The 16,054-nt window shown below is 49.2% G+C and overlaps 1 protein-coding gene across 1 annotated transcript in view; it reads right to left on the reverse strand.

The window, feature by feature from the left end:
- Positions 1–422: 422 nt before the first annotated feature.
- Positions 423–16,054, reverse strand: part of mms22l (MMS22-like, DNA repair protein) — a 54,280-nt gene continuing 38,648 nt past the window's right edge. The window contains exons 18-26 of the mRNA XM_083760700.1: positions 15,842–15,954; positions 15,082–15,224; positions 11,825–11,981; positions 10,455–10,600; positions 6,298–6,509; positions 5,933–6,099; positions 2,475–2,571; positions 1,300–1,467; positions 423–504 (exon numbers count right to left, since the gene is read on the reverse strand). Of these exons, the coding sequence (XP_083616826.1) occupies positions 429–504; positions 1,300–1,467; positions 2,475–2,571; positions 5,933–6,099; positions 6,298–6,509; positions 10,455–10,600; positions 11,825–11,981; positions 15,082–15,224; positions 15,842–15,954 (1,279 nt within the window). The 3' untranslated portion in view covers positions 423–428. The remainder of the gene's footprint in view (positions 505–1,299; positions 1,468–2,474; positions 2,572–5,932; positions 6,100–6,297; positions 6,510–10,454; positions 10,601–11,824; positions 11,982–15,081; positions 15,225–15,841; positions 15,955–16,054) is intronic.

A 16,054-nucleotide genomic window follows, 5' to 3' on the forward strand; every position in this document is an offset into this window, starting at 1 on the left:
GTTTTGAAACCATTTTAAAATAGTTCAAATAGCCAATCTACGAGTTCCATAGATCAGCTACCGGTAGTTGAACTATTTTAAAATGTTTTTTTTTTTTAATAGTAGAATATGGCTAATACGTTTAGGGATAAGATAGTAAGATATGGCACTCTCCTCACTGCTCTAACTAGTCTGTCAGCACACTTTAACTCACAACAATGAACTCACAACCGTTTCAGTGATAATATTATCCTTGCTTGAGCTAGGGTTGGTCCTTTTGCACTGAAACGGAGGTGAGGAGAACGCAGGCTGTGGATGGGTTGGTCCTTTTGCACTGAAACGGAGGTGAGGAGAACGCAGGCTGTGGATTCAGGTGAAGTACGGTCAGTGTGATGTCCTTGTGTCACAGAGGTCAGTGTCCTTGTCCTTGTGTCACAGATGTCTGACTTTTACTCCTGTTCCAAACTGATGATCTCTGCCTGGCCGCCGTCCCCAAGGAGACTCAACAGCTTCTTGTACGCACTCCTGTTCACAAAGGAAGAGTAGCCATGAGTACTTTATACAGTACATACTGTACCAAGTACAGTACATCTACTCAAGTACTGTACTTAAAGGTTGGTATACTATCAAATTGGTATCCAGACCTGAAAATGCATTTTTTTTGTTAAAGGACCTATAACATAAAATTCAACTTTTTCAATTTCTTTTATGTTTTTGGGGCTCCCATGTGTGTTTTCTATCCCCACAAATAACCAATTTTGAACAATCAGGCCTTCATGTCATATGGGTGTTTTAATGGAAATTGCTCTCAGAAACAGCTCGACTGATTTTGGCCTCATCGTGATGTCATCAATGTCACCCTTCTTTGTATAATTCCTCCTGTTCTTCAGTCTTCAGTTGCAAATTTGCATTTCCACTTTGTTTACAATGTCCACCATTGTTGATTTTCCAAGCTGGCATGGAATGGAAACAAGCCTGGTTTTATCTAGCATGAGTATTATAATGACTCAAATATTAAATAATCTGCATATCAGCACCCCCACCACCTCAGGACATTGTGGTACTGCATCTAAAACTGCATCTAAAAGTCCAGAAAGAATTGACAAGGCCTGGTTATATCAGAGTGGTGATTGAGGCTCAAACCATTAGAAATAACTTTGAGGGACATAGACAATATGATTATTAAATATTAAAAGCAGTTTTAAAATGCATGTTATGTGCGCTTTAAATCAAAAGCTGGAGACATGGAGACCCCTGTTACTGAACAAAAGTGATTTTCTAAGTACAATGTTTACTTGTATGCGAGTATTTTTAACACACCTCAGTGCAGCGTTCCGGCCCAGTCCCCTCTTATGCTCCGTGTTCCTCAGGCAGACAGACAGGTGGGGGACGAGGAGCAGCACCACAGACGGGTCCAGGACAGCCACCGTCTCCAGCACACTGAACACCTGTCTGTCATACGTTCCCTCGTTCTCCTCCGCAAAGCACCTGTGGGACAAACACTCACATACTGTATGTAGGCAAGGTACAGTAGGTCCATCTCTTCTGGTGTAATGTTCCGTCTGATAAGCTTTATTATTGATTTTCTATTCTATTTTTTCATTATTATTGGCTTGGCCTTTCCTTCTTTAGCGATCCCTAGACCGGGTTGCGCAACCGCGCTGCCGTCCACCTCCCATTATATACAGGCTGACTAAAGAGCTGAATAACTCAAAATCTACGGAGCTCTCCGTGGTTTGGAAGGAAACTTTGCTGATTATCCGGTGGTCTAGATGGAAACATTGGCGCTTTCTAGAGCAAGGATGGCTTCATTTTAGCTCGCTATTTATTTAGCATTAACATGGACGCCCAAAACAGGATGTGGGTCCAGCGTGTGCAGCATTGAAATGGCCTCGGCAGCGGTGGCAGTATAAGTGTTTATTCTTTTTTTACATATTTTTTATCCCACGATTTTGTAACCCATTTTTCACCCCTGTGTCAATCATCTAATGTGATCCTGGGCTCTACACACCCTCCACCAACCTATTCCCTATATATGGGGGACAAGGGGAGAGCAACGGACTTGAACTCATGCTTCCTTCATGCCTGAGTGTCCAAGTTGCTCCTTTACACCTGACAGGGGGGAGTTTCCCTGGTTGGACGTAGCGCGTGGAAGGAACACGTTATTCCAACCAGTTCCTTTCCCCTCCATCAGGCGCCCCGGCTGGCCAGGGGGAGGCAGTTTAAGTGTTAATTATTAACCGACTAAAAATACTTTTCAGGATTCCAATTCCAAAATGTATTAAATCCTGAATTTGAAATAATTCAATTCAATTCAATTATATAGCTGTGAAAAGAAAATACATTTTACTTTGTATCAGAAACATGTACAAATATCTTGTTAATCTTTAAAAAAAAGTTCTACAGTAAATCACTTTTATTAACACTTTGACCCATTTATATTTATTATTATTATTAATAGTATTATTATATGAGAGTGTCATTGTTGTGTTTACCGTAGCACAGAGACAAGCTGCTCACACGGTGCGTCTGTACTCACAGCAGCACATCTCTCCACCACCAGCTGTAAGACATCTGTGCTGCTCTTTCTCACTGGGAAGGAAACAAAGTCATTTTGATGACATTTACTGCGTTGAAACTGAACACTGGGCATGCTAACAGCGTGCAGGGAGACAGACTCCATGAGGTGAAAGAATGTGGCTGTCGGGTGGAAACCTCATGATCATGTCCAAAACTGTTGCTTTTCAGGTTCCAAATTCAAAAACAGCAAAAGTAACAGATCCATAATCTTAAAACGTGATGCGTTGTAGTGCGCTGATGCGCTGTAGTGTGATCAAGTAGGGTGTTAGGCCCAAACCGCATCAATGCAGCTCTGTGCAACAAAACAGTTTTAAGGACATGTCACACCAATGCAGCTCCTTGCAACAAAACAGTTTAATGGACATGTCACACCAATGCAGCTCCTTGCAACTGCCATTGGGGATAATCGTTTCAGATCCAGTTAGCCTGACAGCAACGATAGTATAATGTTGTCGATGTTGGGCATAAACCTTGTATCTCCCCTCGTATTTCACTTTTCCAAACATACAAGATTGTCGCGCAAAAGTAGCTAAAGTAACAGATCTACAAGCTCAAAACACGTGGCATTGCGACCAGGGGCGGCCTTAGGAATCTGGAGGCCCGTTTCAAGACTCTCGACAATTAGAGTAACACCTTTCCTCATCCTGTCGTCCCTTCACAATGAAAGTGTCTCCCCTTTACCTCCCAATGCTGCACATTTTACCATGTTATTTACATAAAATAGGTGTAACTTTACTAACTTAGCATTAACATTGTGGGAGAGAGCAAGGCAGTGAGTGAGTGGGAGAGAGAGAGAGAGAGGGCCAAGAGTGGCGGCGGTTGACTGAGGGGACTTCAGTGCACTGTACACTCTTGCTTCGTGTCCCAGGTTGGCTTGGTGTGGAATGTGCAGCTAAAGTCTGATTTCCATTGATTGTTGGCTGTGTTTAGCATGTATATGGCTGTGGAGTTTTGGTACAAAATCAAAACAACTTATCTAAAATTTTGGCATGTTTAAACCTCCAGGAAAATCCGTGTTGAGGTTCTTGATCCATTGTTTTTCATTAAAACGTCTTTGTCCTGCTGTCCAGTTGGGATTGTGTTGAAGTCCAGATACTTTTAGGCTTCAATGCCATGATCCATGTAATGTTGAACAATCCTTGTAGTCCTTTTTTGCATTGTTAATGTATCTGTGTTGTCTCAGCCTTGCAGCTATTGTTTTACTCGTTTCTCCGACATATTGTAAGCCACATTTTTCACATGTGATTAAATAAACACAGTTGCTGGTGCTGGCTGTTATCTGTTGTTTAATCTCCAACATGCGTTTTGTAGTTCTATTTTTAACTATTTGTTTGGGTTTGAAGTATTCTGGTCTCTGGCGTGCTGGTGTGTTGATTCCAGCTTGCTGTGTACCAGATAGTCTGTAAGATGTTTGTTTTTTAAGTTTTGCGAAAACTTTTGTTGGTTGCCATGGCTGCCAGTTCCCACCTGATGTCGTGTGGGAGTTCTGATTGGTCCAGAGCGTACTGAATAACTTCTAGCTTACATAACGTCTTAAGACAAGGACTCAAGTCTAAGATGAACAGCTCATCAGAGATATTTTGATCTCCTTTGTATCCTCCAAAGAGGATGATACTATCTCCCACAATGCAACAGCACATACCACGCATTGGACATGGTCCTTTCCCCTTGGGCTCAACCTTCTTCCAGGAGAAGGTCTCTGGACTGAATTTCCACACATCATTGAAGGTCTGCTTACCGTTCCAGCCACCAAATATGTACATCTCTCCATTGTAGATAAATGCTGAATGACAACAGCGTCCTTCTGGTAGAAGTTGTGCAGAAGGTGTGTCCAGCCAGGCGTTTGTCTCTGTGTCAAAAACTCTGATGGTTTTGCAGACCCCCTGGTACATCCTGCCCCCGAATACAAACATCTTTGTCCTAATGATGGTGGCAGAGCGACGGCGTGAAGGAGGAGATGGAGTTCCTCTGGTGTGAATTACAGACCAGACCATTGTGCTGGTGTCCAACTTGTACATGTCATTAGTGAATTTAGTCAGCTTGGTGTCTCCTCCATGGATAAACATGACCTTCTCCAACACACAGGCTGAGTGGTAGCACCTCTCCTCTGGAACAGTCCCAGAAACCCTGGGTTGGAACCATCTGTGGGCGTCGACATCAAATGCATAAAGAACATTGTAGAACTCCCCATACCCACGGAGGGGAGGATACCAGTATCCTCCCCAGATGTAGACTGTATCTTCAACCAACACAGCTGTGTGGCCCCAGCAATTGATGCAGGATGGAACCTCAAGGTGACCGTCTCTTCTTCCTGGTTCCACTGGAGGTAACTTCTTCCAGCATAAAGACACTGTGTTGAAGACATGGACATCCATCTGTTCCATGTTGTTGGTCCCTCCATCACAGTAGCCTCCAAAGGAATACAGTTTGTTCCTCACTGCTACAGCAGCATGATAGGCTCGCTTTGGTCCTCCTGCTTTGGAAACGGTCCAAGACAACATCGGTCTGTCTGTCTGTCTGTCTCGCTCTCTTCTCTCTCTCGACGTCTACAGTCATTTTCAACACGGTGCATCATCTTATATCTTCTGGTGTGAAATCACACGAGACACAAACTGTTGCCATGCACGCCTTAACGACGCCAATTAGTGCAGCTGTTCTTCATCTGCACCCTTTGAACTCTATTGCTATATTTATTACTTCACTACTTCATTACTTACTACCTTGGGGTCTATGGGTCTATGGATCTATGAATCTATGGGTCTTCCACACTACAGCGTTCCCTAACACTGAGCTGTGTTGTATTTTGAGGCTGTGTGTGTGTGTGTGTGTGTGTGTGCATGCGCGCATGCGCAGAATGTGCTCAAGCTGACTGGCTGAGCAAGGAATGTGATGTATGGTGATAACAGTGCCGCTCATGTCACGCGGGTGTGATCTTTTTCTCCATATCGCTGTGTGATAGACAGTCCACTGAGCAACTCAAAGTGAGGCTGAATGACAAGCATTTTGCATTCTGGCTCTTTGAGGGGATCTAGCGCCCCCTATGGTCAGCTTAGTGTGTTTGTGTGTTCTCAGGGGCGGCCTTAGGAATCTGGAGGCCCGTTTCAAGAATATGAGGCCCCCATATACCTATGACATCATTATTTTGTTGAGGCCCCTGTGAGGGTGGAGACCCCCCCCCCCTGAGGGTGGAGGCCCGTTTCAATTGAAACTGGTGAAACATACTTAAGGCCTCCTATGATTGCGACGCACTGGGAGCTTGCAGATCAGTCGTTCTCCCTATTTCTAAACATATGTTGTTAAAGCGAAAATGAAAAGTGGTTATAAGTGCGTCCTGTGTGGACAACCTGGACATACAAGGTTTCCACGGACTCACCGTGTGGCTCGTTGACCATCATCAGACAGCGTAAGACGGAGGGGAGGGGCACGGTGAGGAGGGCGGGGTCAGAGTCCCTGTTCCGTCTCAGCAGCTCCAATAGGAAGGCCAGGACGGACGCTAGGCGTGGCGGAGGGGCGTGGCCTTTGAACTGCAGGAAGCTGTCACTGTAAAACATGGAGAAGAAATTGTTTTCTGGCTTGGATCAATGGAGTAACATGGTATAATTTCATTTTGTTTCATCGGTATCAGCAGGAAAATAATTGTATGCTTCATTAGGCTTGTAGGACGGCACTCGGTGAGCTTGTAGATCTGCTATTTCTCAACAGCTAAAGTTTAAACATAATAGTAATACTAGTACCAACCAGAGCACATGCAGGACGGTCCTCCTCAGCGCTGCCCCCTGGGGGCTGGGCGTGGCCTCGCAGGCGGCCAGCAGCACCGGGTGATTGGCTACGGCGCCGGTGGAGGGCGTGGCGGGCAGGAAGTGGTCCAGGTAGCGGCTGACCACGCTGCCCAGCTGCTTCCTCAGGTACGCACCCTGGTTCTGAGACAGGCTGGAGGCCACAGACACGCCCTGGTGGAGCACGCACACACACACACACACACACACACACACACACACACACACACACACACACACACACACCTTATCAGGATGGGTGCAGGACATTTACGGCCGTCTTTATGGGAAATTGAGTCCCTATTTGTTTACAACGGGAAAGCTGTTGTGTATTTTTCAACACTACAACAAGCGATTGTAGCGATAAGTAGATTTTCATGACAAGTAACTCAGCGGTTGGTGTTCAAAGGTGACTTTAGCCTTAACCCATTCTGACCTGAGATCAGATTCATACGAGGTTTCCGCCGGACACACACTGGTCTGATGAACCCATTCTGACCTGAGATCAGATTCTAAAAATGTCAGTCGCTCTTCGATTTTTCAAAAATAGCAGACCTACAAGCTCGTATCGCGCCACTCGGTGGCGCGATATGAGCTTGTAGATCTGCTATTTTTAAATAGCTAAAGCATAACATGATGCTGACACCAAAATGGGTGCCCGTTCAGAATGGGTTAATGTACTGTACATGGTTATACAGTACCACTCTATCTGCAGATTAGCTTTAATGTAGTTCTCAACGGGCCTGACAATGAAGAGTTAAAGGCTTAGAGTATCACGCTGGCATCTACTATTGAAAATATTCTCTAATGCAACTTATCTTTGTGAAGGAGTTGTTGGCTAGTGGCCAGTTTTCATAATAATCCCTCCCCGCCGCATCGGAGAGGGACGAGCCAAAACAGCACACAGTCACACACGTGGGGTTCTCTACGTCACACCATACAAATGAATGGAGAAACGCCGTGGGGATTTCACAGGTTTAGCCTCTAAAGTAAACAACCCGACTCCGAGGAGACTGTGCCCTGGGGCGACGTTACCGGCCTCACACCGTCCACAGGCTGAGCCTCTATCTCAACCTGGGGGTCGCCAAATTATTTTGGGAGCGCCGAGCGCCACTTACAGCAAGTGTAAAAAACAATCATTACGATGGCATCAAGGCCCACCAAGATGGACCTTTAGCGGACTAAATCAACTGTAGATTCAGTCGACTAAAATCTTATGATATTTAGTCGACTAAAAGTAGACTAACACTAAAACATTCCAGGTGACTAAAATGACTGTGACTGAAACTAAATGAAAACTATTGAAGAGACTATGACAAAAAAAAACTACAATCAAAATGTGCTGCCAAAAACCAACAGTGCTCTGAACTGACCTGCAGATAGAGGGGCAGGCTGTCTGAACTGACCTGCAGATAGAGGGGCAGGCTGTCTGAACTGACCTGCAGACAGAGGGGCAGGCTGTCTGAACTGACCTGCAGACAGAGGGGCAGGCTGTCTGAACTGACCTGCAGATAGAGGGGCAGGCTGTCTGAACTGACCTGCAGATAGAGGAGCAGGCTGTCTGAACTGACCTGCAGACAGAGGGGCAGGCTGTGCTCTGAACTGACCTGCAGATAGAGGGGCAGGCTGTCTGAACTGACCTGCAGACAGAGGGGCAGGCTGTCTGAACTGACCTGCAGATAGAGGGGCAGGCTGTCTGAACTGACCTGCAGATAGAGGGGCAGGCTGTCTGAACTGACCTGCAGATAGAGGAGCAGGCTGTCTGAACTGACCTGCAGATAGAGGAGCAGGCTGTCTGAACTGACCTGCAGATAGAGGAGCAGGCTGTCTGAACTGACCTGCAGATAGAGGGGCAGGCTGTCTGAACTGACCTGCAGATAGAGGGGCAGGCTGTCTGAACTGACCTGCAGATAGAGGGGCAGGCTGTCTGAACTGACCTGCAGATAGAGGGGCAGGCTGTCTGAACTGACCTGCAGATAGAGGAGCAGGCTGTCTGAACTGACCTGCAGATAGAGGAGCAGGCTGTCTGAACTGACCTGCAGATAGAGGAGCAGGCTGTCTGAACTGACCTGCAGACAGAGGGGCAGGCTGTCTGAACTGACCTGCAGATAGAGGGGCAGGCTGTCTGAACTGACCTGCAGATAGAGGAGCAGGCTGTCTGAACTGACCTGCAGATAGAGGAGCAGGCTGTCTGAACTGACCTGCAGATAGAGGAGCAGGCTGTCTGAACTGACCTGCAGATAGAGGGGCAGGCTGTCTGAACTGACCTGCAGATAGAGGGGCAGGCTGTCTGAACTGACCTGCAGATAGAGGGGCAGGCTGTCTGAACTGACCTGCAGATAGAGGAGCAGGCTGTCTGAACTGACCTGCAGATAGAGGAGCAGGCTGTCTGAACTGACCTGCAGACAGAGGGGCAGGCTGTGCTCTGAACTGACCTGCAGATAGAGGAGCAGGCTGTCTGAACTGACCTGCAGATAGAGGGGCAGGCTGTCTGAACTGACCTGCAGATAGAGGGGCAGGCTGTCTGAACTGACCTGCAGATAGAGGAGCAGGCTGTCTGAACTGACCTGCAGATAGAGGAGCAGGCTGTCTGAACTGACCTGCAGATAGAGGAGCAGGCTGTCTGAACTGACCTGCAGATAGAGGGGCAGGCTGTCTGAACTGACCTGCAGATAGAGGGGCAGGCTGTCTGAACTGACCTGCAGATAGAGGAGCAGGCTGTCTGAACTGACCTGCAGATAGAGGAGCAGGCTGTCTGAACTGACCTGCAGATAGAGGAGCAGGCTGTCTGAACTGACAGACTGCAGATAGAGGGGCAGGCTGTCTGAACTGACCTGCAGATAGAGGAGCAGGCTGTCTGAACTGACCTGCAGATAGAGGGGCAGGCTGTCTGAACTGACCTGCAGATAGAGGAGCAGGCTGTCTGAACTGACCTGCAGATAGAGGAGCAGGCTGTCTGAACTGACCTGCAGATAGAGGAGCAGGCTGTCTGAACTGACCTGCAGATAGAGGAGCAGGCTGTCTGAACTGACCTGCAGATAGAGGGGCAGGCTGTCTGAACTGACCTGCAGATAGAGGGGCAGGCTGTCTGAACTGACCTGCAGATAGAGGAGCAGGCTGTCTGAACTGACCTGCAGATAGAGGAGCAGACTGTCTGAACTGACCTGCAGATATAGGGGCAGGCTGTCTGAACTGACCTGCAGATATAGGGGCAGGCTGTCTGAACTGACAGACTGCAGATAGAGGGGCAGGCTGTCTGAACTGACCTGCAGATATAGGGGCAGGCTGTCTGAACTGACAGACTGCAGATAGAGGGGCAGGCTGTCTGAACTGACCTGCAGACAGAGGAGCAGGCTGTCTGAACTGACAGACTGCAGATAGAGGAGCAGGCTGTCTGAACTGACCTGCAGATAGAGGGGCAGGCTGTCTGAACTGACCTGCAGATAGAGGGGCAGGCTGTCTGAACTGACCTGCAGATAGAGGGGCAGGCTGTCTGAACTGACCTGCAGATAGAGGAGCAGGCTGTCTGAACTGACCTGCAGATAGAGGGGCAGGCTGTCTGAACTGACCTGCAGATAGAGGGGCAGGCTGTCTGAACTGACCTGCAGATAGAGGAGCAGGCTGTCTGAACTGACCTGCAGATAGAGGAGCAGGCTGTCTGAACTGACCTGCAGATAGAGGAGCAGGCTGTCTGAACTGACCTGTAGATAGAGGAGCAGGCTGTCTGAACTGACCTGCAGATAGAGGAGCATTCTGTCTGAACTGACCTGCAGATAGAGGGGCAGGCTGTCTGAACTGACCTGCAGAAAGAGGAGCAGGCTGTCTGAACTGACCTGTAGACAGAGGGGCATGCTGTCTTAACCCATTCTGACCTGAGATCAGATTCATACGAGGTTTCCACGGGACAACACACTGGTCTGATTAACCCATTCTGACCTGAGATCAGATTCTAAAAATGTCAGTCGTTCTTCGATTTTTCAAAAAATAGCAGACCTACAAGCTCGTATCGCGCCACTCGGTGGCGCGATATGAGCTTGTAGATCTGCTATTTTTAAATAGCTAAAGCATTACATGATGCCAACACCAAAATGGGTGCCCGGTCAGAATGGGTGAACTGACCTGCAGATATAGGGGCAGGCTGTCCCTCAGCGCTCTGTCCTGCTGTGTGGGGTTGTGAGGCAGCAGCATGCCGTCTATGATGCGAAACAGCAGCTGCTGAGCTTTAGAGGTGGCCAGCAGGGGGCTCCAGTGCTTCACGATGTTCCCTGTGAACGCAAGCAGGCACAGCATACATGATGCAAGAGAGAGACGCCCGGGCTCACACACACACACACACACACACACACACACACACACACACACACACACACACACACACACACACACACACACACACACACACACACACACACACACACACACACACACACACACACACACACACACACACACACACACACACACACACACACACACACACAGTCCATGTTCCACCGCTAAGGTTCCACAGTAAAGTCATTTAACGTGCCATTTACATTTAACCCATCTTCTACATCCTGACAGTTTTCTGAAAAAGCTATGTTTCTATGTCAGTCGTTCTAAAGCTATGTTTCTATGTCAGTCGTTCTAAAGCTATGTTTCTATGTCAGTCGTTCTAAAGCTATGTTTCTATGTCTATGTCTAAAGCTATGTTTCTATGTCAGTCGTTCTTCTATGTTTCTATGTCAGTCGTTCTAAAGCTACGTTTCTATGTCAGTCGTTCTATCTAAAGCTATGTTTCTATGTCTATGTCTAAAGCTATGTTTCATGTCAGTCGTTCTTCGATTTTACAAAAGTGGCGCGCTATGAGCTTGTAGGTCTGCTATTTTTCATTAGCTAAAGCATAACATAATGCTAACACCAAAAGGGGTTCCCGTCTAGAAAAGGTTAAACAGGATCTAGCCCAGTGGACAAGCTGTCCCATGTCCTGTCCCTGTCCCCAGTACCTACCGACAGCCCAGTGGACGAGGTGTCCCCAGTACCTACCGACAGCCCAGTGGACGAGGTGTCCTCAGTACCTACCGACAGCCCAGTGGACGAGGTGTCCTCAGTACCCACAGCCCAGTGGACGAGGTGTCCTCAGTACCCACAGCCCAGTGGACGAGGTGTCCCCAGTACCTACCGACAGCCCAGTGGACGAGGTGTCCTCAGTACCCACAGCCCAGTGGACGAGGTGTCCTCAGTACCCACAGCCCAGTGGACGAGGTGTCCTCAGTACCCACAGCCCAGTGGACGAGGTGTCCCCAGTACCCACAGCCCAGTGGACGAGGTGTCCCCAGTACCCACAGCCCAGTGGACGAGGTGTCCCCAGTACCTACCAACAGCCCAGTGGACGAGGTGTCCTCAGTACCCACAGCCCAGTGGACGAGGTGTCCCCAGTACCCACAGCCCAGTGGACGAGGTGTCCCCAGTACCCACAGCCCAGTGGGCGAGGTGTCCCCAGTACCTACCCACAGCCCAGTGGGCCAGCTGAATGCCCTCCTGGTTCTTGTTGACCAGGTATGGTTTGATGTGCTTCAGAACGTCTCCTATGTAGTCCAGAGCCCTGGTCACCATGGCCGAGCGCTCCGACAGCACCGTCAGGCCACTGTACACGCTGCCCACAGCCTGGGGAGGGAGGGAGGGAAGGGAGGGAAGGAGGGGGGGTGGGGGAGGGAGGGAGGGGGGGGGGGGGGGGGGAGGGAGGGAAGGGAGGGAGGGAGCCTTGTTTATATACTACCACGGTGTCAGGCACTCAAAATAGCCAATATACACCAGTGGTTCAAAATTATTTTCATGTCAAGGACCCCCAAAAGGATATGTTTTTGACTACGGCCCCCATAAAAAATACACACCTCCAGAAGCAAAGATTTGACTTAAAATGTCCGAGGACCCCTGGGGGCCCCAGACACTATTTTGAGAGACAATGATGTACAATTTGTACACAGCTCACAACATGTCACAGATGCATTTTTTTCTTTTTTTACATATTTATTTTTAATATTACGGTTATATTATTTAAAAACAAATCATAATTTGCCAATGATTTGGGAGACCACACACGCAATAATATCCTCACAGCCACATAGAGAGAGAGAGAGAGAGAGAGAGATGGAGAGGGGGAGAATGTACAGAGAGATGAACAGATAAGGAATTAAATTTATTTGACAGAAATTTGCATGGAAATGCGAGCCGGAATTTCCGTATTTGAAGTAGATACCAGAGCATCGTAAACGGGACTTCCCAGGAACTAGATATGACTGTGACAGCGTTTACACTGAGGACATACATCACATACAGTAATTCATAATATATACCGGTAGTGCACGCTTGTCAGAGGCTGAATTTGACTTGAGTACATTTGACATGTATAGACTTTGGGAAATGGAACATGATACAGTAGGGATGGAATGTATAGTATGTCACATTACACTGATCATCTCCACAGACAGTAGCCAATGTTCTGACTGCATTTGACAGCAGACATTGCTAGTACTGTACTGCTGGGCAATTAACCAAAATCAATATTTAGACCCAAGGACCGACTTAATTGTGCTCATGTACAGTACAGTATGGAGGTTACCTTGACAAAGAGGCCCAGGGCAGGGCTCCAGTCTATGGACTTTACCTTGACAAAGAGGCCCAGGGCAGAGCTCCAGTCTATGGACTTTACCTTGACAAAGAGGCCCAGGGCAGGGCTCCAGTCTATGGACTTTACCTTGACAAAGAGGCCCAGGGCAGGGCAGGGCTCCAGTCTATGGACTTTACCTTGACAAAGAGGCCCAGGGCAGGGCAGGGCTCCAGTCTATGGACTTTACCTTGACAAAGAGGCCCAGGGCAGGGCAGGGCTCCAGTCTATGGACTTTACCTTGACAAAGAGGCCCAGGGCAGGGCAGGGCTCCAGTCTGTGGACTTTACCTTGACAAAGAGGCCCAGGGCAGGGCAGGGCTCCAGTCTGTGGACTTTACCTTGACAAAGAGGCCCAGGGCAGGGCAGGGCTCCAGTCTGTGGACTTTACCTTGACAAAGAGGCCCAGGGCGGGGCAGAGCTCCAGTCTATGGACTTTACCTTGACAAAGAGGCCCAGGGCAGGGCAGGGCTCCAGTCTATGGACTTTACCTTGACAAAGAGGCCCAGGGCAGGGCTCCAGTCTGTGGACTTTACCTTGACAAAGAGGCCCAGGGCAGGGCAGGGCTCCAGTCTATGGACTTTACCTTGACAAAGAGGCCCAGGGCAGGGCAGGGCTACAGTCTATGGACCTTACCTTGACTAAGAGGCCCAGGGCGGGGCAGAGCTCCAGTCTATGGACTTTACCTTGACTAAGAGGCCCAGGGCAGGGCAGGGCTCCAGTCTATGGACTTTACCTTGACAAAGAGGCCCAGGGCAGGGCTCCAGTCTATGGACTTTACCTTGACAAAGAGGCCCAGTGCAGGGCTCCAGTCTATGGACTTTACCTTGACAAAGAGGCCCAGGGCAGGGCTACAGTCTATGGACTTTACCTTGACAAAGAGGCCCAGGGCAGGGCAGGGCTCCAGTCTATGGACTTTACCTTGACAAAGAGGCCCAGGGCAGGGCTCCAGTCTATGGACTTTACCTTGACAAAGAGGCCCAGTGCAGGGCTCCAGTCTATGGACTTTACCTTGACAAAGAGGCCCAGGGCAGGGCTCCAGTCTATGGACTTTACCTTGACAAAGAGGCCCAGGGCAGGGCAGGGCTCCAGTCTATGGACTTTACCTTGACAAAGAGGCCCAGGGCAGAGCTCCAGTCTATGGACTTTACCTTGACAAAGAGGCCCAGGGCAGGGCTACAGTCTATGGACTTTACCTTGACAAAGAGGCCCAGGGCAGGGCAGGGCTACAGTCTGTGGACTTTACCTTGACAAAGAGGCCCAGGGCGGGGCAGGGCTCCAGTCTATGGACTTTACCTTGACAAAGAGGCCCAGGGCAGGGCTCCAGTCTATGGACTTTACCTTGACAAAGAGGCCCAGGGCAGGGCTCCAGTCTATGGACTTTACCTTGACAAAGAGGCCCAGGGCGGGGCAGGGCTACAGTCTATGGACTTTACCTTGACAAAGAGGCCCAGGGCAGGGCAGGGCTACAGTCTATGGACTTTACCTTGACAAAGAGGCCCAGGGCAGGGCTCCAGTCTATGGACTTTACCTTGACAAAGAGGCCCAGGGCGGGGCAGGGCTCCAGTCTATGGACTTTACCTTGACAAAGAGGCCCAGGGCAGGGCAGGGCTCCAGTCTATGGACTTTACCTTGACAAAGAGGCCCAGGGCAGGGCAGGGCTCCAGTATATGGACTTTACCTTGACAAAGAGGCCCAGGGCAGGGCTCCAGTCTATGGACTTTACCTTGACAAAGAGGCCCAGGGCAGGGCTCCAGTCTATGGACTTTACCTTGACAAAGAGGCCCAGGGCAGGGCTACAGTCTGTGGACTTTACCTTGACAAAGAGGCCCAGGGCAGGGCTACAGTCTGTGGACTTTACCTTGACAAAGAGGCCCAGGGCAGGGCAGGGCTACAGTCTATGGACTTTACCTTGACAAAGAGGCCCAGGGCAGGGCTACAGTCTATGGACTTTACCTTGACAAAGAGGCCCAGGGCAGGGCTACAGTCTATGGACTTTACCTTGACAAAGAGGCCCAGGGCAGGGCAGGGCTACAGTCTATGGACTTTACCTTGACAAAGAGGCCCAGGGCGGGGCAGGGCTCCAGTCTATGGAGGTTACCTTGACAAAGAGGCCCAGGGCGGGGCAGGGCTCCAGTCTGGAGGCAGGCTGGGTGACCCCTGCTCTCTGCAGCAGACTGTCCACCTCAGGGAGCCTGAACACCAGCCTGGTGAGCTCACACAGCTGCTCATCCATGGCTCTACCTGGAAGACAAATAATACTATCATATTGTATGGTTGTTTTTGTATGTTGTATATTTCGTATATTTTTTTAAGAAATAGCATACACAATAATAATAATAATAAGTAGTGAAAATAGCTCCTAGAGACATGGGTCCTGGCGACACCAAATTTCTCCTTTGGGTCTTTGGGTCTCAACAGTGTAGATTCCGTCGACTGATACTACGACAAAAAAGCTTGTGGATCTGTAGCCTGGCCTATAGCCAGCCTGCTTTCTGGTCTAGCCCATTCTGACCTGAGATCAGATTCATACGAGGTTTCCACTGGACACACACTGGTCTGATTAACCCATTCTGACCTGAGATCAGATTCTAGAAATGTCAGTCGCTCTTCGATTTTTCAAAAATAGCAGACCTACAAGCTCGTATCGCGCCACTCGGTGGCGCGATATGAGCTTGTAGATCTGCTATTTTTCAATAGCTAAAGCATAACATGATGCCGACACCAAAATGGGTGCCCGGTCAGAATGGGCTAGAGGGGCGGGGCCGTGCAAGGAGAAACCGCTGGAGAATATTGGTTTACCGATCTGAAAAATGGATCTCAGATGGTTGTGTGAGCCACAGCTGTGCAGCGTACTGTACCTGCTCTGCTGTCCGACCCGTCGGTGTTCTTGTGCAGGTGTTGCTGCAGGACACAGCGGAACCAGGCCCTGACGGAGCCCGCAGACGCATTACCCACCGAGGACACCAGCTCACTGAGGGGGAGGGGGGGGGGGAATGGTGGATTACTATTATGTAGTAAATACTAGCAGATCTACAAGCTCACAAGCGCATCACTTTGTGCCTCGCTGAGAG

The sequence above is a fragment of the Protomyctophum parallelum genome (assembly GCF_964188405.1).
Source record: "Protomyctophum parallelum genome assembly, chromosome: 3".
NCBI classification, from domain to species: Eukaryota; Metazoa; Chordata; class Actinopteri; order Myctophiformes; family Myctophidae; genus Protomyctophum; species Protomyctophum parallelum.